The sequence below is a fragment of the Candida jiufengensis genome (assembly GCF_024610255.1).
Source record: "Candida jiufengensis strain CBS 10846 chromosome Unknown scaffold1, whole genome shotgun sequence".
Lineage (NCBI taxonomy): Eukaryota > Fungi > Ascomycota > Pichiomycetes > Serinales > Debaryomycetaceae > Lodderomyces > Lodderomyces jiufengensis.
Genome location: NW_026261562.1, coordinates 2,835,459 through 2,858,416, shown reverse-complemented (window position 1 = coordinate 2,858,416; position 22,958 = coordinate 2,835,459). Strand labels below are relative to the sequence as shown.

The 22,958-nt window shown below is 24.9% G+C and overlaps 9 protein-coding genes across 9 annotated transcripts; 2 read left to right on the top strand and 7 right to left on the bottom strand. All coding sequences in view use genetic code 12, as the record gives it.

Moving 5' to 3' along the window:
* Positions 1-2: 2 nt before the first annotated feature.
* On the bottom strand, positions 3-491 carry KGF54_005009 (uncharacterized protein; the record flags this gene model as incomplete). Its single annotated transcript, XM_051765770.1, has 1 exon — positions 3-491. One exon carries the CDS (start codon positions 489-491, stop codon positions 3-5), a length of 489 nt encoding a protein of 162 aa, XP_051619050.1.
* A 266-nt stretch (positions 492-757) lies between these two features.
* Positions 758-3,082, top strand: ZCF30 (Zcf30p; the record flags this gene model as incomplete). The annotated part of the gene is made up of 1 exon (XM_051765769.1): positions 758-3,082. One exon carries the CDS (start codon positions 758-760, stop codon positions 3,080-3,082), a length of 2,325 nt encoding a protein of 774 aa, XP_051619049.1.
* A 47-nt stretch (positions 3,083-3,129) lies between these two features.
* On the bottom strand, positions 3,130-5,277 carry KGF54_005007 (uncharacterized protein; the record flags this gene model as incomplete). Its single annotated transcript, XM_051765768.1, has 1 exon — positions 3,130-5,277. One exon carries the CDS (start codon positions 5,275-5,277, stop codon positions 3,130-3,132), a length of 2,148 nt encoding a protein of 715 aa, XP_051619048.1.
* Positions 5,278-5,594: 317 nt separating this feature from the next.
* KGF54_005006 (tRNA dimethylallyltransferase) lies at positions 5,595-6,926 on the bottom strand (the record flags this gene model as incomplete). The annotated part of the gene is made up of 1 exon (XM_051765767.1): positions 5,595-6,926. One exon carries the CDS (start codon positions 6,924-6,926, stop codon positions 5,595-5,597), a length of 1,332 nt encoding a protein of 443 aa, XP_051619047.1.
* A 161-nt stretch (positions 6,927-7,087) lies between these two features.
* On the bottom strand, positions 7,088-9,418 carry RIM20 (Rim20p; the record flags this gene model as incomplete). The annotated part of the gene is made up of 1 exon (XM_051765766.1): positions 7,088-9,418. One exon carries the CDS (start codon positions 9,416-9,418, stop codon positions 7,088-7,090), a length of 2,331 nt encoding a protein of 776 aa, XP_051619046.1.
* Positions 9,419-9,567: 149 nt separating this feature from the next.
* On the bottom strand, positions 9,568-11,370 carry CEF1 (Cef1p; the record flags this gene model as incomplete). The annotated part of the gene is made up of 1 exon (XM_051765765.1): positions 9,568-11,370. The coding sequence occupies one exon, from the start codon at positions 11,368-11,370 to the stop codon at positions 9,568-9,570; it is 1,803 nt and encodes a 600-aa protein (XP_051619045.1).
* Positions 11,371-12,889: 1,519 nt separating this feature from the next.
* On the top strand, positions 12,890-15,814 carry KGF54_005003 (uncharacterized protein; the record flags this gene model as incomplete). The annotated part of the gene is made up of 1 exon (XM_051765764.1): positions 12,890-15,814. One exon carries the CDS (start codon positions 12,890-12,892, stop codon positions 15,812-15,814), a length of 2,925 nt encoding a protein of 974 aa, XP_051619044.1.
* Positions 15,815-16,012: 198 nt separating this feature from the next.
* KGF54_005002 (uncharacterized protein) lies at positions 16,013-16,648 on the bottom strand (the record flags this gene model as incomplete). Its single annotated transcript, XM_051765763.1, has 1 exon — positions 16,013-16,648. One exon carries the CDS (start codon positions 16,646-16,648, stop codon positions 16,013-16,015), a length of 636 nt encoding a protein of 211 aa, XP_051619043.1.
* Positions 16,649-16,957: 309 nt separating this feature from the next.
* KGF54_005001 (GSK family serine/threonine-protein kinase) lies at positions 16,958-22,062 on the bottom strand (the record flags this gene model as incomplete). Its single annotated transcript, XM_051765762.1, has 2 exons — positions 16,958-18,189; positions 20,376-22,062. The coding sequence occupies 2 exons, from the start codon at positions 22,060-22,062 to the stop codon at positions 16,958-16,960; spliced, it is 2,919 nt and encodes a 972-aa protein (XP_051619042.1).
* Positions 22,063-22,958: the final 896 nt, after the last annotated feature.

Genomic DNA, 22,958 nt, shown 5'->3' with positions numbered 1-22,958 from the left:
TTTTATAAATTAGCAGATATTAAACCTTCTTCACCTCTAACTAAAATACATTCATCTTCTTCAATAACTTTATCAAATTCACCTAATTTTTCAGCTAAATCTAATACTTCTTGATCATAACTACCAGGTTGAAACCAAAGACCTTTTATAATAGATTTATAACCTTCAATTTCTCCAATTTCTTTTAAAGTAGCCACAGTTATAGCAGGAGGAGTTAAAAATGAAATACTTAATCCATCAACTTTTGAAGTCTTGTAAGTATCTAAATCTTTATGATTTTCTATAGCTTTTAATATAGTTTGAACATTAGAAACAACTGGTTGATTTAAAATTTCTTTCTCTTTTGGATTTATTGGTATTGCTGATAAATTATGTTTTATATACCAATTTAAGATTTTATAACCAAATTTTGACGGATTATTTGATGCTCCTGCTACAGCATATTGTCTATTAGCACCAAAGAATGTTTTAATTTTAGATTTCATTGTCATTTTTAATTGAATTGATAAGTTGTGATGTTTGAAATAAGAAGTTGAGTAAAAATGATTGAAAATTGTTAATAATTTATATAATAATGGATCTATAAATTTTCCGGGGGAAGTTTTGAACTAGTAAGCCGCAGATAATACTTAATTTGGAATGTTAGTAAAATAATTTTTATCGTAAATTTTTTTACAACCACTTTTTATCTTTGCAACATAGCATTATTTAATAGATCATATCAATTTATAGAGATATTTGAAAATAGACTCATAGCATGGCTAAGGAGAAAAGAACAAAACCATGTTGTAATTGTAAAAGATCAAAAGTAAGATGTGTATATGAAGAAAATTTACCATGTCAAAGATGTTTAAAAACAGGTCAAGCTGCAACTTGTCAATTTGTACCAAAATTACCTTCTTTAAGATTACCAAGTCTTGAATCATCTACTGGTCATGTTGTACCACTACCGTTAAATTCACATCATTATCCTCAAACGCAATATGATTCGTTATCTACCATGTCCAATATACCTTCAATGATACCGACAAATAATCAATATTTACAATTAAATCCAAATAGAATGCCTCTACCTCATCCTGGATCAACAGTTCAATTACAGCAAAATACAAATACAAATACAAATGCAAATGATGGAGATAGAATGTCACACATGGAAAAAAAACTAGACTCATTTGAAAGAAAATTTGATAAGTTCATGGATTCGTTTAACCTACAACAAACTCAATATAAAGAACCAGTACCCCAATTACAACAACCACGAACCACGTATCAAAACGGAATGAATATGAATAATCTTATAAATCAGTCACCGTCAACTAATCAAACACCACAACCAGAAATAGAAAACTATAAAAAACGAAGTTCAACAGATCCAGAAACCTCTCCTAGAAAAAGGATTTCTCCCTTGCATATTGATAATAACCTAAAAGATTTCAGAAATGGTTTTCTAACGAAGCAAGAAGCAACAGACTTATTTCGTTACTTTGATACAAATATTTCACAACAATTATTTGGATTTGAAATATCAAAGTTTAGAATAGACGACATTTGGGAAAGTTGTCCAGTATTAGTTTGTGCAGTAAGTACAATTGCATCAATCCATCATCCGAAATTAAATTCAAAATCATCACAATTACAGATATATTTAAGGGACCTTTGTGGAAGTTTATTTTTTGCAAATAAACCAAAAAATAAATCAGATGCATTTAATACAATAGTTGCATTAATATTATGTAGTTTTTGGTTATCTGATTCTCAAATGTTTACTGGGTTAGCTTTACAAATTGCCAAGGAATATGGATTGAACAATCCAAATTATGGTCAAAATAAAGAAGATTTAAAATTATGGTATTTACTTTACGTACTAGATGGTCAACAAAGTTTAGCATTTAATAGACAACCATTAGTCAATTCACAAGAGTATTCATTAAAACATAGTAGAGCATTGTTAGTTAATGAAGACGAAAAGAAAATTTCAAATTTAGATAAACAAATAACATATAAAAACAACTCAACAACTAAAAAGCCATCAGATGAAGATTTAAGGAAACTTTTATTGAAACAAAAATTAACAGATTTAAGATTAGTTTCACAAGTTGAATATAATCAAGCATTAAGTGAAGCTTTCAGAGGTGATGCATGGGATTTATTAGTACCTTCATCATTTGGTATCCCATCAAAATCAAATTTAGAATTAGATAAATGGATGGTTTCATGGACTGTGTTGTTATCACCAGCAAGTTATGGAGCAATATGGTCAACTAAAAGTACATTAATCTATTATAATTTTGCTAAGATGCATATTAATTCTTCTGCTGTTAGGCAACTAACAATGAATCCAGATGATGAGAATTCATTACCTAAATGGAACGGTGCAATAGATCTGAATAATTCAACAGCAACAACACCTACTCCACCACCACCCCGACCACAACCAAAAGAACAGCCACAAAAAGAAGAAGACTATGATTCAGATGATTCAGAATCTTCTCAAGATGAAGAAGAATTTATTTCCAACCGAGAATTATTATCACCAGATGAAGCAGCAGTAAATGCAAATATAGCATTAAACGCAGCACATACAGTTATAAATTTGGTCATAAACGACAAAGATATATTAGATAACTTGAAATACGTACCAGTTCATGTACATATAATGTTATATTACGCAGCATTATTATTAATCAACCCACCATCAAAATCGAATAATATTTCAATTGAACTAACACCGGAATTATATTACAACAATTTATTAGATAATTTGAGAACTATAAATATCCTAAAGAGAAAAATTTATAGTAATCTACCAATAGATATGAAATTCGGTACAAGATTAATCAAAAGTTTAGAAGATTTAGAAGGTGAAAAACTAAATGAAATCAAGAATTTTTCATACAACTTAAAGAATCAAGATCTGAAAAATGAATTTGATAAAAAGATAGATACATTTATAGAAACTAGTGATAATATTCAAGAACTAATGGATTATAATGATAGTGGTGGCGATAGTAGTAGAGCCTCTACTCCATTACCTGAGAAAATAAGTGCTTGGCCAGGTTCTCATCATGGACATCCATAATACCTAATGAAAAGAGACTAATTAATGTAACTATATATCCATAGATATTATTGAATAAATGCATCATTAATTAATTGATCAACACTTGATCTTTCTTGAGGATCCCAAACAAAGATCTTTTGTAAAACTTTCAAAAACAAATTCTTATCACTTGAACTTTCTAAACTATTATTAAATCCCAATACAATTTCCAAACTTTTTGAATTTAATTTAATTTGCTTCTTTATTGAATTAGTTGAAGATTTATAATGATTCAAAATATTTAAATTTATCTTACCATTAAGATCAAAGATCTTATAAAGTAAAGTCTTTTTAACTTGTTTTTCATTTGGAATTGATGAATTCGACATTTGATCAAAATTTATAGATTTAATCTTATTATGATTCTGATTAATTAAAGATCTTGATAATTGTGATCTCATTCTTAGAATGGTAGACGATTTAGGAGCTCCAAAAATTTCTAATATCAAGCCAATTTGATCAATTTCATTCTTACCTGGTAAAATAGGTGTTCCAATAAATAATTCACATAATGCACAACCTAATGACCAAATATCAATTTTATTATCATAATTTGAACCAATAATAATTTCTGGGGCTCTATAAAATCTTGATTGAATATAGGTGTATATTTTTTCATCATCAAAACAAGAAGATCCAAAATCTATAATTTTGACTAGTAATTTATCAGTTTGAGGGTTAGATGGTAATTTGATCATTATATTTTCTGGTTTTATATCACAATGCATTATTTTCAATTTATGTAAAAATGATAGTCCATTCAAGATTTGTTTTGTAAATTTTTTAATTACTGGTATTGACAATCCTTGAAAATTTGTAATCTCCATTAATGAGTATAAATTCAATGACAAATATTCAGCTGCGATACATATGTGACTTCTGAAATTGAAATGATTGTAAAAATGAATTATGTTGGGGTTTTGCTTGTTTTGTTGATACATATATTTCAACATTTTGATTTCATTAATTGATTGTATAGATGAATTAAAATTATTGTTGATAATTTTTATAGCTACTAAATTCCCAGTTGGCTCTTTCAATTTATGATCTTTTGCTAATATGACATTCCCAAATGATCCGTTTCCGACTTTTTCTAAAACTTGATATCTATAGTTGATATGATCATTTGGTATGACGATATAGTTCCCATCTTTGTCGTCGAACCCAAAATTATGACCATTTTCAAGCTTCATACTTATATGTCTTGGACAATTAGTTGGAACATAATATAATGAATTTTTTCTAATAATTTCTCCTCTTTCATATACATTTAATGAATCTAATGGAACATTGTTTAAATCTAGTGGTTTTTGGTATTGGTTATGATGTTCCTTTACACACGATGAAGACTTCAAGAATAAATCTGGAACTCTTTTATGTAATAAATCATACAAATCCGTTACTGATTCAATTTTGGCTGAAGCGGAAGATCTTTTTGCTGATTTTGAAGTGGTAGTTTGAGTTGGTGTTGGAGTAACGCTTCTAAATTTTCTTTCAACAACGTTGGAGCTCTTGGTCTGATATAATCTTTGAAATACGTCATTTGAAGATGCAGGTGGTTGAGTAAACACTCTTCTTGGCTTTGAAGGAGATTCATCAATAACATAATTTCCAAAACTTATATTTCTTGGTGAATTAAATTTATGATCAATTTTAGGATTATTATAAATATTGGATATGTCGGATGGGAATGATGATGAATGTTGATTTGATATTGCTCTTTTAAATCTTAATTGTTTCGAATATTCTAATCTTTTTTTAGTTGATGATGTGGGTATTGGTGTGTTTGAATTAGACGTGTTTATGTTTGATTTTGAGGGTGTATTTAGATTGTTTAATGGATTGGATAAAGTTCTTTTTTGAATTGATGATGATGTCTCTTTCATGAATGAAAATTGGAACTCCTTTTTTGATGTAGATTGTTCCGAAAAGGAGACATGATTATCAACTATATGATTTTCATTATTAGTTGAGAATTTTGATTTTATGGTACTTTTCGATATATGATTTTGATTACTGAAATTTCTTATTGGGGTTTTAAATTCTGGTTGCTTTATATTACTCAAGTTTTGATTTGAAATTGGTTTTGGTATTATATTTGATGGATATACTTTTCTTTTTCTAGGTGATTTATTTATATTAATTAAAGCAAATTGCTCTTCAATAATTGACATGAGTAATTATATCAGATCGCGGGCTTGGATTTATTCAAACAAACTAAATACCTAAATTGAACTGAATTATGAACGGTTTGAGTTAAATTGAGATTGTGAATAGAATTGCATTCAATGATATATAAAAAATGTAAATTAAAAATAGGTGTTTATATAGAAAAAAACGCAAAATCAAATTTATTATTTAAATAGATAAATTGTAAACAAACGCTACCAGTAACTAGTTGAAACAGAAGCACAAAATTTGACATTTGTGTAATAGAACAAATGCACAAATTTACATGAATATAGGAGAATCCAATTAAGTGTTATTTGATCTATTTACTTTTATGTAATGCAATCATTTCTTCAATATGTCTTTTCTTTGCATCAGAATTTAAATTTTTTTTATGTCTTTTACCAGTTAAATGTTGTTTCCATTTTTCTTCATCAATTGCAATAAATTCTTGATCTTGAGAGTCTTTACATATTGAGCATTTATAATGTTTCCATTGCGAATTTGAACCTATTATTTTATTTGATCTGGAGTTAGATTTTTCTGTAAGTAGTGATTCCAAGCCTGGTGGAGTTTGTGGTATCGGGAAATTCGTAGGTGGTGAGTTGGTTAAAAATTCATCTGTTATTCTTATACCTCTATCTCTTACAGTTTCATTCCAATTAGTCAAGTCAGATGCATCTAAAACAAATAATTTCCCACCATTTATATAATCAAATTTAGATTCCTTTTCCAACTCAAGATGTAAAGTTTTTTGAATCCATTTAACTTGATATTTTGCGTATTGACGAGTTCTAATTTTCATTCTTTCTATACCTTCAGCTAGTTGCTTTGAATCTTGTTTCGAATTGTCTAACCATGGTAAGAACTCTTTGAAACCAATAACCTGATATATTCCAGTTGTACAGTCAGCTTTATTTTCAACATAACTCTTATATAATTCATCAATTTCTTCAATTGCTCCACTATCTATCATTTTATCAACACGTATATCTAATCTCTCATTTAATAATTTCATATCTGAATATAACCAGAATACAATAGCATTATATTTTAAAGAACTTTGTTCTAATTCATCAATTTTTTGTACATGATAAATTTCTGAAGGTTTTGTATTTGTGGTATACCAAATTTCTAATGCACGTCGTAGTTTTCTATGATCTTTTGGATGGAATTTTTCAGCTATAATTGGATCAATTTTTAATAATGTATTGAATAGTATATCTGTTGGTCCATCTAGTATTTGTAATTGATTAGAAGTTAATTCGGTACCTTCAATTTCTTTTGACTTATCCATTGTTTTATTATTGAATAATAAAGATTGTAAATAATAATGAGTACCTCCAACAACAATAGGTATTTTACCTCTACTATGAATATCATCAATAGCTAAATTTGCATCTTTTGTAAATCTATGTATGAAATATTCTTCATTCCAATTTACATAATCAATAACATGATGAGGTATACCTTCTCTTTCATTTAATGGATGTTTGTTCGTTATTAGGTCCATTCCTTTGTATACTTGCATTGAATCTGCATTAATAATTTCTCCATTTACATGTTTTGCTAAATCTATACTAAATTGAGATTTTCCAACTCCTGTTGTACCAACTATTGATATGATTGGTTTTTTTGGTTTAATTGTTGACATTTTAGATTTGAAAATTTGAGATAGTAGTTTGAGTATCATATAATCATTTTAAATAGTATTGATCTAAATTATTGTTTATTGAAAGAGTTGTCTATACAAAGTAGAGAAATGATTTTTAAATAATATTTTTTTTAATTCAGTTTTGTAACTTGTTTCATCAATCAACCAAATTTAATATTAGAATTTGGATCCCAAACATTTGATTTTTGAGATCTTGGAGATACCAATGGAACAGATTGAGTTAAATTATTATTACTAGCTATTTGTTGTTCCTCTTGTTGTAGCTGATAATTTCTTTGAATCTCAATCTCTAAATCTCTACTTTCAATTCTTCTTTTGTTTAAAAATTCTTGACACTCATTTAATACGTTATGACCTTTTGATATAAAATCATTATAAAATTTTAAACCTTCATCTAAGTTAGTTATGATTTCGTTATATTTGATATATGCTGTATCTAAATTTTGTAATGAATCTTGTCTTTTCCTAAGAGTGGAGTTTATATTTGTTGTATATTCTTGAACGAAATTTTTGTTGGTTGAATCAATTTGACTCTCTAATGATTGTTGATCTTGTTTTGTTGTGTTGATATAAGATAGTTCGGGATTGAATAGTTTAATATGGTCTTCATAGATCAATTCAAATTTTGTTGGTTTGAAGTTTCCTTGATCGTCATATAATTGTTTTTTATTTCTTTTGTATTCATCAATTAATTTTGGTAAAATGTTGTTATCTCTACTTTTTATTTCAATAGATTGTAAAAACTTTTGTCTATTTGTTCTTAGTGATGTAATTTGACTTAATAAATCTCTCAAGTCAGTAACTATAATCGCAATGTTTTTGTCTAATTTGATATAGTTTGAGTTTGGAATGTATTTATTCAATGAAGCAAATCCACCCATATAAACTTCCAAAACTCCTCTAATTTCATAAAATCTATTGATTATTACATCATCTCCATTTTTAGCTTGTTCGAGGTACTCATTCATACGTTTAATTTTAGCTATTAGTACTGACGCTGATTTTTCGGTATTGGCTCTATTCCATCTTGAAGTGCCTTGTTTTTCTCTCAACATTTGATCTTCATGTCTATCCATATCTATTCTATTTTGACATTCACTAACTAAATGATTACATTGAGATGATAATCTTGCAATATCTTTTAATAAATTTTCTATAATTTTTATTCCACCAGAATTCATTATTTCTCTTGAATGATTTATTATTGCATCGGGAATATTTTCAGGTTGTTGTAATGCATCTATACTTGCTGGTAAATTTCTTTCATTTAAGAATTTGGTTATTATATGATCGAGAGCTTGTATGGGTTCAAAAATTTTATCTTTTATGTAATCATCTTGTCTTTCTCTCATTGCTTGAGCAAAATGTATTATAACATAAGGTAACAAATCTTTAAATAATTTATCATTTGACGGTACTTCTTGGAATTTCTCCAATTCTATAGGTTTTACCATTGATACTCCAATAATAGGTTTCAAATCATTCTCTTTAGGCACAAGCTTCAAATAAATTAAATCATTATCCTTTTCAGATGTTCTTAGTTTAGTTTTAACAATCTCAAATAACCCCAATAAATCTTCAATAACAAAATTATTAACATATTTTTTATATTTCAAAGCTTGATTTATAGCATTTGAGGCAATACGTAAATGAGCTACTTGTTCACCATATTGGAAAGAATCTAATGCAACTATACTACTTCTATAATGAGCAGCAGCTAAAAAATGATAATATTTTACAGTTATATGGTTTATCCATTCTAATTTGATATAATCTGATAATTTAGCGTATTTTAATGCTTCTTCATAATATTGTGAAGTTTGTAATGACAATCTTGCGATTATTGAATCTTTTGTAGTTTCTGAATTTATGGCTTTTTGCCATATCGTTTCTTGTGCTTGTGCCAACATTAATTCTATTAAACATAATGTAGTCAGATTCTGTAAATCTCCAGGAAATTCAATATGGGAATTTGGATTTGAATTTATTTGAGTAACTAAAGTTTTGATTAATTGGAAACATCCAGCTGATATTTGAAAATATTGACAAGACTTTTTTAATCCTTCATCCAAATGTCTTGATTCACTAAGGGCTAGTTGTGAATATATTGCTCCTATTTGAAATATAATATTTAATTCTTCATATTTGAAAGATCTCATACCAATTGGTCCAATTGGTGAATTGTATAGTGTGATATACCAACTAAATTCAATTGAATCCTTGGGGAATTTTGAGTCTATGATCTTCAAAAGTGAATAATATTCAAATAATTGATCAATTGATGTTGTAGTAGCAATTGAGCCATTACTGATCTCCGTTATTGAATCTCTAAGGTTTGTTAACTGTTGTAAATCGTTCTCAAAATTTGAAGCGGGTTGAAAAAACTGAGATTTTATAACCTCTGTTAATTCTTGACCCAAATTGATAGGTTTTGATTGCTTCAAAGGTACATTTAGTAGATTATTCGACATTTAATAATTGTTAGCAATTTAGTTGTTATCATTGACCTAATGATAAAAGATCTAATAATACTAAAAAAATTCACGCGCTGTTTTGAATTATGGGGTACATTTAAGAGATCAAAGTTACAACCAAAATTGAGTTACAGATTCATTATTCATTAACTTCTTTGCCTAACTTCTTTCGACTTTCTCAGTTGAGCTATATCATTCCTTTTAAGCTCCACTGTATCATTTATTCTTTTAACATCTTCGTGTAACATCTTATTTTCCTTTTTCCGTGTTTTCTCATCTTCCCCAATTTTATAATGTAAAGAGTGAAATTCTTCATCAACTTCTGCTAACCTTAATTGAGCTTCATTGATTTGATTCAATTGTTGAGTTAGCTTATCGTCATATTCCCTACTTGAGGAATTTAACAGATTTTCAATAATCTGTGAAGAATTATGTAAATCATGTAATTTTGATATTACCATTTCAGCAACATCAAAAGTTCTAGGTAATTCAAAATTTGGTAAATTTTCATGTAACTTTGATTGACTTTTTAATTCTTTGGATATTTGATCATTGACTTCATCACTTAATATTTGATCATAATTAGTAAGAATTGGAATATTAATAAATGGATTCATTTGCAGTTTATAGTCAGCTGTCACTATATTCATAAACTCCGTTTCAACTAATGTTTCAATCTCTGACTTGTCTCCTGAGGTTTTTTTTATTGATGATGGATTGATTACAGGTAAATTTCTTTGTATTACTTGTGATTTTTGTAGTCGTGATTTCTCTTCACCTATTGATTTCAATAGTTCAAAATCAACGTCTCCATTATTTACTGATGTCGGTTCCTGTAGCAATATCTCATCTTGATTTTCTGTAATGATTGGTGTTGGTTTACCTTGATGATGAATTGGTTCCGGTAACTTATCAAAAAATGCTTTCAAAATAGGTATTACTGATTTATTTGGTTTTCTTATATTTGGAAGTACCTCTAAATTATCTTCGTCAATCAACATATCATTTTCATTATCCAATTTTCTTTTTTTAAATTCAATTTTTCTATTTTTATCATCTTCAATGTCTTCCTCTTTTCTTCTCTTTCTTTGATCAGCTCTTTTTTGTTTTTCTCTATTTGATCTAATTTTATCATCAACTTCTTTATTACTTATACCTTGTTTTGAAACTTTATACTTAAATGAATTCAACTCTTTTTCATTATCTTTATTTTCTTCACTAACATCATATGGACCTAATCCTGGTATAATTTCATGAGGTATATCTGCATTATAATCAAATTCTTTTCTTTTACGTTTATTTTTAGATTTTAAACTTATATTTATTCCAGCAGCTTTTAAATCTCTTCTCTTTTGTAATAATGCTAACCTTTTACTTTCTTCTAACATTCTTTCTCTTGCTTTTCTCTTAGCTTTTTTACCCTGGGTGTTAGCCAATCTTGCTTTTGCTTCTGCTATCATTTCTCTATCTTCATCTTCCATATCTTCATCATCAGATTCAGGAGGTTTTGTTTCTGATGCAAAATTTGGATCATTTTCTTCATCAAATATTTGTATACTTGGTTGACCTGTTGCTGGTAATGTTTCAATACCTGGACCTGATAATTTAAATTCATTGTTCTCAGTACCGGATGCTTTATCCAATAAATGTTGATATCTTTCAACACATTGAGTTGCAGTTCTACCAATTATTGATGCTATTGATCTCCATTGATTTGGTAAAATTTTATGTAATTCAATTAATCTTTTGTCTTGTTCTTGAGTCCAATCTGATTTATTAATTAATGGATTTAACCATTCTACCCATCTCGATTTAGCTTGTTGAGCTGTCTTTTTAGGTAATAATGATGATACTCTTGCCCATTGATTAGTACCATATTTTTGTACTGCTGCTTTTAAAATTTCATCTTCTATATTAGTCCATGCTCCACCTTTGACATAAGTTGACATTGTGGGTTGTTTAGTTTATTGCTATATAGACATATGTTTTCTTATTGTAATTTAATGATTATTCACATATATGATTTTGCAAAATTATATGATTATAATTTTGTGATGTTTTATTTTTGTGAGACAATAGATAATAGTTTTTGAGATATGAAAGTAGCTACCAAATGCACTATTGTTGCAAATAATCACAGGGACAACTTTGAAGGTATAACGCTCAAACATGATTGTGTTATAAATACTATATTTCGGTTGACTGATTAGCTTTGAGAGATACCCGCTCAGATTTGTTTCTAGTTTCTAGTTATTCAAAATTTTTTTGGTGCACCTATATTTCGAGAATTAAATCATGTCGAACAATACTTGTCAATATAACTTATTATCATTGTGGAGTAAATTGGTTTCTGTTTGACTACAATTAAATTAATTATGAGCTTTTGGTAAGCCCATTTCAAATGCACCAAATTCCTGAGCGGATAAATGATTGTACATCAAATAATAATGTACGGCTAATATAATTAATGAAATAAATATGGAAAACCCTTTTTAAAACCTGAGTAAAAATTTTAGTACAGATAAGAATTAATTATTTTAATTGTATTGTTCAATAGTTTTTTTATCATAACAATAATTTGGACCAGTTTTATTCAAATAGTTTGTTGAATTTTTCATTACTAAAATTGAAATAGCTTTGCAAATACACTTTCATTCATTTAATTTTTTGAATAGAGGTTAGTCTTATAAAACCAATAACTTCTATCGTTAGCTTATTTCTATATTTTAGAATGATAATCTTAGACTTAACTTTGTTATCATAGTTACATTGATATGATATGGCTAATTATAATAAATATTTTTGTATAATATATTTAATTAATTTCATAATAGAATTTAAAAATTTTAATTAACTTAATTAAGTAATTTATAATTATGAAACACCTTCAGAGAGAAAGCAAAAAAAATTATTAAACATCGGATTTTAATACGAATTTATATAAGAATTAAAAAATCACCTGCGTAAAAATAAATTAAATTTAAAAGTTGGAGATAAAAAAATTAAATACGTTTTATTAAATTTAATTTATTAATTTAATTCAAATTTTAATCATTCAAAATTATAATAATATTTATTTGACAACCAAATTTTTTTGAAATATTTAATTTTTTACAATTTTTACAACAACTTTTTTTCAAATTCATTGTATTTGTTATTCATTATTTTGATTAGATAGAGTGATAATCAAGGTGTATTATCTATTGATTATTTAACAACAATCATTAATTTTAATTTACCTATCCATTTATTATTTTCATATTGAATCAATTAAACTATAGGATCAGGGGTTTTTTTAACTTTTATATAATATTCAATTCAACATTTTGTTAATTTTTAAAATCTTATATTCATATATTATATATATATATCTACATATCAAAGTTCATTTCATTTCATTTCATTTTAATACCTTAAATTTTTATTCATACTAGTTATATTTTTATCAATTTCAAATCTCACTTCAAAATGAATAAAATATTTCAACATAAACATCAAAAATTAATTTTACAATGTTATCCAGCTGGTAAAGCAGTTGATAAAAAACCAAATTCTTCTGAATTAAGTTATTTATTATATTATGCATCAACAAGAAGAATTAAATTAGAAAAAGTTATTCATTTTATTAAAGAAAAAACTCAACATGATGCTGCAAGAAATAGAACTGGTAATTTACAAGTTACTTTAGCTATTATAAAAGAATTAATTTTAAAATGTAAAGAAAATTTAAATGTTTTTGCTCCTCAAATTTGTACTATTATGAAAATTTGTTTAGATACAAAAGATATTTCAGTTTGTAAAAATGTTGTTAAAACTTATCAAGTATTATGTCTTAATTTAGATGGTGGATTATTTAGTGGTGATAAAGAATTTGTTCAAGAATTTACTGATTTATCACAGCAATTAATTTCTTCAGGTAAAGATAAAAATATTAGTGGTCAAAATCAATTAGATTGGCAAATGATTTCAATAAAAGCTATTAATTCAATTTCAAATTGTTTAGGTTATACAAATAATACTAGTAAAAAATTTATTGCTATATCAATTCCTTTTTTAATTCAAGTTATAATGCATAATAATAATATTAGTAGTCTTATGCAAAGATTAAAATCAAATATTAATATTGAATCTGATGGAAATAAAAGATTATCAAGAGTTCAACTGCAAAAATCTCAAACAATTGTTAATCAACAAATTGATGATGATTTTGATAATGATAATTTAACTTTAACTGATATCAATGAAGAAAGTTTAACTGCTTTAAGGTCATTTTTCAATAATAATACTACAGCACAAATTTCAGAAGTTACAAGAGCTGTAGTACAACATATTTATTCAACAAATCTTAATTTAGATTGGGGGATTGTTTTATTAGAACTTTGTGTTACTTGGATTCCAATTCAATTAAGATTTGTAAGTTCATCAACTTTATTATCAACTTTAAATCGTATGAATGTTGAAGGACCAAGTAAATCAAATTATTCATTACAATTAATTTATGCAAAATATTTATTAGGTTTATTATCTTCTGGTGTTAATATGATTGGATTATCAGTTTCAGATATTATTCAACAATTATTAAATTTACAAACTGATTTAATTTTAAAACCAAGTGATTTAAGTAAATCAGAGATAGATGTTTTAACAAATATTTATTCAGATTGTATTTGTAATGTTACTACACATATTTATTATTATGATCAAGTACCAGATTCAATTCAAGAAATTTTAGTTAAAACTGATTTTGTATTAGATAGTTCTTTTGTTGATAATTCAAATCAAACGATATCAGGTGAAAGAATTCATGATTTAATTATTCAATTTTTAGATAATGTTTCTAAAATATTTTTAATTTTAAAAAATAAAACAAGTTCAATAAATAGAAATCATGTTAATTTAGAACATTGGGATATAAGCTTGGGGTTATTAGCACCAGAAACTGAATTTGATGATGATAGGAAAACAGTTTTAACAGTTCAACAAATTCATAATATTCAAGCAAAATATTTAAAAGTATTTGATGAATTTTTAAATAATGAATTAGCAGTTGCATCTAAAACAGCATATGAAGTTACAAAACAACAATCAAGATTAGATCCAGGATCAAAATTCAATAGTAGTCAAACTGATATTGATGATGATGATAATAAACTGAATACCAAAAATTTAATTGAACCAGATGTTAATCAATATATTACTCAACAACAAAATTTCATATCACATTTATTAATGTATACTGATAAATTTTTTGATACTTATGAAGCACCAAATACTGAATTAGTTCTTTTGTTGGTTACAGTATTAAAAGATATGATTAGTATATTAGGATTAAATTTTACAAGTAATTTTATACCATTTTTCCATCATTGGGTTTTAAAATTAAATAAATCCAATGAATTTACTCAAAGACAAATGTATAAAGATACAATTGCTCATATAATATTATATTATATTTTAAAAAATCTTGATCAACAATATTCAGAAGATTTAGATAATTATTGTAAAAATTCAAAATTATTTAAACAAATATTAGATGGTATTGCTTATAGAAAACAATATAAATTATGGATTCATGGATTAGATTCTTATTCATCAGATTTAGAAAGTTATTTTAAAAATGGTAGAATTATACCAAAAGATAATCAAGGAATTGATTTAAAAATTAAAATTCAAAAAGAAAATATTGAAGAATTTGCATGTGGTAATAATTTCTTGATTGTTTGGTTACATCCTCAAAAGCCATTACTTACAGAAATTGAAAAATCTCAAATTTCAACTCATATGAGTACTTTTAATAATGATTCAAGAAATACAAATAATACCCAATTTGAAATGGCAATGAATAATAATAATAATAATGAATTTGATAATCATACTAGTAATGGTTTACAACAACCTGATCATTTTATTCCAACAAATTTTATAAATCGTACAGGATTATCATCAGATGTTGTTTCATCAGATTCTGAAAAGGGGTTATATACTGGTTTAGGATTAGGTACAGCAGGAGATATTAATTCGATATATGCAGAAATTTTACAATTTAGTCAACATTTTCAAGAAAGAGGATTACCTCATGCTAATGGATATTTAACATCAAATTATACAACAATAAATGGAGATTCTCATTATGATGATACAAATGGATCAATATATACTTATAATTCCAAAACATTAAATTATCCAAGAATTTCAGAATTAAAAGATTCAATAAGTTTAAATTCAAAATTTAGAACCACTTCAGGTAATAATGGTCATTCACAAATGACTTCAAGACAAATGGATCATACTATATCAAATGATTCTATATTAAATAAAAATTTATTATCTACTGATGTTGATTCTATATTAGCTGGATTAGATAGTGATGATGATGTTGCTTTTGTTGTTTAAATCAAAAGCTAGTTACTTACACATTATATATTTATTTAGAAAATAAAATTAATTTAGATCAAACAGAACTTAAAATGTAAAAAAATTAAAAAAAAAAATAGTATTAACTAATAAAAGTATATACACATACAACCGTCCACTAAAAGAGCTGCCTTCTTTTTAAATTATTCTAATATCATTCATTCAAATTATTCATCATTATTCATCATCTTCATCATCTTCATCATCGTCATCTTCGTCATCATCATCTAAAGCTTCAAAAGCATTAAAACTTCTGGTTTGTTTATCACTTACAATTTCTCTTGGATCAACTGCCTTTGAGGACCCTAAATTTTTATTATTTGGTCTTGCTCTAATTCCAATACTTGATCCTTTAGATTTTTGTTGTTGTTGATCTTCATTTGTTGTAGTTGATGTTGAATCTTCAACTTGTGGAGTAGTAAATGATTCCCAACCATCTTCATCTTTTTTAAATTCTGGTTTCTTTTTATTATATTTATGAGCCGTAGACGTGGTGTTACCAATATTTGAACCAATAAAACCACCAGATTGTCCATTATTTTTTGAATTTCTTCTTCTATTCAAATGATGATAACTTCTTTCATTTCCCTTTTCATCAATATAAGTATCTCCATTATTCCATTTGTTTGTAGTGGTTGAGCCAGAATTTTGTTGTGGTTGTTGTTGTTGAGATTGTTGATATTGTTGTTGTTGTAATAATGAATGTTGTTTTACTTGTTCAATCATTTCATTGAATGCTTGTAAAATTGTTGGTTGTGGAATATAAGATTCTGATTTTAATTGTAATAATTGATCTTCTGTATATTTAGCCATTTTTGAAAAATATTAATTAGTAGATATGTTTAGTATTTGAAACTTTGATTAAAGTATTTGGTGATTAATTGGCTTAATTTATTGATGAATTTTAATTAACAGAATGTTAAGAAAATTTTTTTAAAGATTCTACTATACAAAATATTGGTAGCGATGCAACATAAAACATTATGTATACAAAGATTTCATAAAATTATTAAAGATCATTACATTTATATTTTTATTTAAACATAGTGTATACATACATGTACTTATACATATACATTTAATTCATTCTATATCATTACTATTGTATTTATTATTATGAATTTATTGTTGTGCTTGTTGTTGTTGTTGTGGTGGTTGTTGATAATTTTCTTGATTATGATTTTGTTGTTGATTTTGTTCTTGTTTCCATTGTGGAATTAATTTATGATTTAAATTCGGTTCAACTGATAATTCTAATTCATCAAAATCAAATAATTCAGGTAAATTTTTTAAATCTGGTTGATTATTATATAATTGATATTGAGCAGCATTTGAATGACCACCATTTATTGAACCATTATTATTACTAGAATTATGATGATGATGAAATTGTTGACTAAATAATTTTCTATAATTTGGTAATTTTGTTTGTTCATTTCTTAATTCATCAAAATATGGATCAATCATTGCTTGTATACAATTAATTCTTTCAATTGGTGAATATTGTAAAACTTTAATTAAAAATTGTATACAATCATTATTCATTTTTTTGAAAATTTTATGTAATGGTATTGGTTTTATTTGTGGGAATCTATGTTCCATATAATTAGGATTCATATTTTTAATTTGATCTTTTGATGGTGTACCTAATATTTTAATAATTTCAACTAATTGATCAATACCTGATTCTCCTGGAAATAATGGTTGCCCCAAGATTAATTCAGCCATTACACATCCTGCACTCCAAACATCTATTTTTGTTGTATAATTTGTTGCACCAAATATTAATTCAGGAGCTCTATAATATCTTGAACATATATATGAAACATTTGGTTCATCAGGCAGTAATTTTTTTGCTGAACCAAAATCACATAATTTTAATTCACCAGTTGAAGGATTTATTAATAAATTTTGAGGTTTTATATCTCTATGACAAATTTTCATACTATGAATATAATTTAAAGCTCTAAACATTTGATAAGTATATAATTTAATTTCTAATGATGGCATATTTAATCTTTTTGATACATAATAATGGGATGCTTTATATAAAGTTTCAGGTACAAATTCTAAAATTAAATTAAGATATAATTCATTTTTATCATTATTTGTATAAAAAAAATATTTTAAATCAGCAATATTTCTATGATGAACAGTTTTCATAATTTCTAATTCTCTATTTTTAAATCTTTTATCTTGTAATACTCTTTTCATTGCACAAATTTCATTAGTTGGCATTATTTGAGTTTGGAAAACAACTCCAAATGATCCATGACCAACCATTTGAGATTGAGTATATTGAATGGTTTGTACTTCCCCAGTATGACCATTTGTGACATTTTCTGTAACAACTTCTATTTTAGACATAATTAGTTAGTATTATTGATTAGTGTTTATATACAATTTATTGAGCAAAAATTATTTTTTCTTAGGCACAATCTGGATGAACAAAGTAATGAAAGAAAGTTTAGATTAATAATAATGGTGACAATAAATAAAAATTTTGATTGATAGTAATTGATTTGGCTATAATGTTTAACAAATTTAATAAATTTTTGAAAATAATGAAACAAAATGCAAATATGAAATATATAAATATAAAAGTAATAGGAAAAATGCTAATATGACAATTTAAAAATAATGAAATTTGATTAATTATTAGTAATTATAATTATTGTTTTGTAGATAAAATAATAATAAAAATTAATCAATTATTGTAAAACAAGTTGAATTGAATCGAATTTGAATCGAATTAAAAAATCTGAGATATGAAATTGTTCTTAAAATTTGAAAAGGAATGAATTATGAATTATTATTGGAGATAATCTGAAGGAATGACTTATATGGATTTATAAAATCAATTTGTTAATTGTTATTGATTTTTGTGGGGGCAATTAATAAGTAGTTTGATGAAGTACAAATTTTATTTGATATGATTCAAAATTAATCAACAACAAATATTTGGTAAAATTGTTATAGTGGATGATAGTAACTAATAAAGCTAAAAAATAAATGAATCAATTTATTTCCAATCAATTTAATCAAATGATATAAAAAATTAAAGAAACAAAAATTGATTTGATGAAAATGAAATGGGGTAGTGTAAAAATTTAATGAATCTTAAAAAAAAAAAGGAGGTTCACAATAAAATCAATTTGATAAAATAATGAAGTGTGTTTAATTGATAGTAATAATAATAATAACTTCAGTTGATGAATGTGATAAACTAATAACTATTTGAATTGATACTATAATTCTTCTTCAATGTTTGAAAAAAGAAAAAGCAAATGTAAAATAAGTTATTCTATTAATAAAATAATAATAAATTGATTTTTAGATTGTTGATTTTTTTTTTTTTTCTTTGTTTTCTTTCAACTCAATATTAAAATTCTTCAAGCAATAAAAAAAAATAAAAATAAAAAAAATGAATGATTAATAAAAACATAACACAAAACATCAATCACCACCCAAATTTTAAATATTGAAGTTAAGATTTTGAACAACAAATTAAATATTGAATGTTTTAGAATCAATAAATCAAATTTAATAAATATTACATTCTTTTTATATTTATGATTGATTGAAAATTTGATTTGTAATAGTTGGTTCAACAGGTAATTGTAGATGTTATAACTAATGATGTTGATTATGCTTTTTTAAAGATTCATTACTTATCTCTTGTTTATAAATTATTAATGTAATTAAGTTGTATGGTGATGATCATTACATCATACGCAATTTGTAAATTTGCAAAATATGGAGAATATTTCGAATAATCATTTTAATAAAGAACAATCAAAATTTAGTTTAAGTTGTCTTGCATATAATAATAATAATATTTTGACAAAATGATTTGTGTACTGTTTGATCAACTTTATGAACTTATAACAACCAACAAACGAACAAATTTAAATCAATCAATTTCAACAAAAAATTTCTGATAATCTTCAATTAAGTCAATATCTCATGATTTATGATAATAATTCAATATTAATTTTGGTGATAATATTAAAAATGATTAAAAAAATTTCTTTTTTTGTGTAAAATAGATTAAAATTCCTACCCCACTTTTACTTGTATTCCAATAAATTGTAATACTTATATACAGTACCACCACATCTCCCTTTTACTAAAATGAACAAAAACGGTACAAAATCCAAATTATTTTTTTATTTTATTTTGGGAATCTTAAAATTAAAAATTAAAATTTAACAAAACAAACGTATTAATTAATTAATTTAATTTGTTTTATTCAATCCCCTTTCTAAAAACCCCGATTATTATATTACAATTACAACCATATTGTATTCCTTGATTATTCACACTCTCTAGTTCCAGTTCATAATTCTTGTTCATTTCAATTCAAACTTGTAGGTCCCAATAGTCATTCCATTATATCTATAACTTTCTTTCTTTCTTTCTTTCTTTCTTTCTTTCTTTCTTTCTTTCTTTCTTTCTTTCATATTTTTCCGAAAATTGAGTTGCCAAAAAAATAATTGTATATGTTGTTAGTAAATTGTAGCAAAAAAAAAATACATACCAAATTGTTCACTATATCTTCTAGATTCATTAGTTAATTTCATTTTTAATTTATTTTTTAAAGTAGTTTTTGAAGATTTTGTTTGATCAAAAGTATTTGATTTTTGAATTGGATACAGTTCAAATTGTTGAGGTTGATGTTGTTTAAATTGATTATAAGTTGGTAATTGTTGTTGATATTGATTTTGTATACCATTACTATTAAAAGGTTGTAAATTATTTTGATGATTTAATTTATGATTTATTATTGAGCCTTTTCTATTCATTCCATTACCACCTCCACTACTATTAAATGATCCAATATCATCAATTATTAATTTTTCTTCATTTTCTGTTGATCCTTCACTATTAAATTGTTGATCTTCATCTGATGTATTATTATGATTTTGATTTTGATTTGAGTTATTAGAATTATGACTAGTACTTGTAAACATATTCATAAATTTTGATGCTATTGAAGTTGATCTTCTTGGTTGTATACTAGTCATTGTAGTTGATGCACAATTACCATTACTATTATTATATCTATTTTGTGACCCATTTTGACTACTGTTGATTGAAGTAATTGATGATGATCTTCTTTTTGATCCATTAATGGTAGTATTCAGATGTAATGGTTGTAAAGGATTTAAATTATTTGGAATATTTATTGAGTTATTTCTTGAATTAAATGAGGGATAATTATAACCATTATTATTATTATTATTATTATTGGTGGTGGTGGTTGTATAATTATTAAAGGAAGAAGATTTTGACATTGATATAGTTGATGGAATTTTTTTACCCATTTCAAATGGATTATTAAAAAAAATTGGATTAAATTGATCATCTTCATTTTCAACTTCAGTTTTTTCAGAATCATAACCCACATTATAATTATTATTTTGATTATTATTAGTTTGTTGTTTATATAATGATTTATTATTACTACCAGTATTATTAAAATCATCAATTTCATCAGTTTCTGAATCATAATTAAAATCATTTGTTTGAGTAAATTGAGAATTTGATCTTGACATTGTATTATCAGTATTTTCCGAAAATTGAGTTTTCATTTGATAAGGGTTTATTTGACCTGAATTTTGAATTATATCATTACTACCACCATTTGCATTATTTATATTATTAATTTTTTTAGAATAATGACCACAATAAGATTTTTTAATATTACTTCCTACTAGTTGTTGTTGTCTAAAATCTTTACGTTCTTGTTTTTGATCATTATGTAAATTTTTTATTTCTTGTTTCATTTCTTTGAGTTGTTCCTTTTGTTCATTATATAATTCTTTACGTTGTTCTTTTCGTTCTTTTCTCAATCTTCTTGATTCTCTTAAGTCCCCACAACCACCTTTAACTCTTTTTTTCTTCTTCTTTTTAACATGTTTATTTGCTTCATTATATATTGGTTTATCAACTATTAAATCTCTTAAATCAGGAGTAGTAATATTTGAATTATGAATATATGATGGATAATGTTTAAAAATTTGATAATTTTTTTCTAAAAATTCATAATCTATATTTTTAATATTTATGGAGGGGAAATTTAAAATTTCATTTGTATCATTTGGATTATAATAATCATTTGAATTTATTAATGTTGAATTATTTGTTATTGATTTTTGTAGATTATGATTATCTGAAGTTAATGAATCTAATGTTAATTTATTTATACTTTTTGATAAATGCATGTGTAATGATATTATTTTTGAATAGGAATATTTATAGATAATAATTCTAAATGAGTAGTAAAATGGAGTAATGAATGAAATGAATGAATATTTAATAAACTAAATCGAAAATAATAAAATTTTATGATGTATAATATATTTTTATGTATTTATGTATTGAAATAACCCAGCAAAAAGAAAGAAAGAAAAAAAAAACAATCTGAATTTGATAAATAACTTCTAATTCTAAATTAATTTTGATGAAAATGATCTGTGATCTAGCTAGTATCTAATGAAACAAATGATAGTATATATATAAATAGATGTTGTTGTAAATAATTTTTATAATTAGTTTGTTGTTTTTTTTTGAATATTTAATTTTGCTCCACCTATCTAATAATTTATTTTAATATTTATTATTTATTATTGTTATTATTATTGACAATTTATAATAATTCTAGTGTGAGAAAAAAAGTAATTAATATTTTTAAAAAGAAAAAATATAACAAATGTATAATATAATATAAATTATCTAGAACTTGAGTTTTGAAAGTTGAATAGTTGAATAGATGAATAGATGATGAAGGTAAGAAAAAAAGTTGTATAAAGTGTAGAAATAAATGATGTACAATTTACAATGATTTTCTTTACTAATTTAATATTAAAAGATAGACTATATGTAATAAAATTAATGATATATTAAATTTTTTAATTTTTTTTATTTTAATATTTTTAATAATATTATTTAATAATATTTATAATATACAGTACCAAATTACTTTTATAAGTTATATTTTATAATATTATAATAATTAATAATTATAATAATTAATAATTATAATATTATAATATGTCAAATATAAGGATTCTAATTAATAATATTATTATATATTAATCAACACTTTCTTTTAATAAAA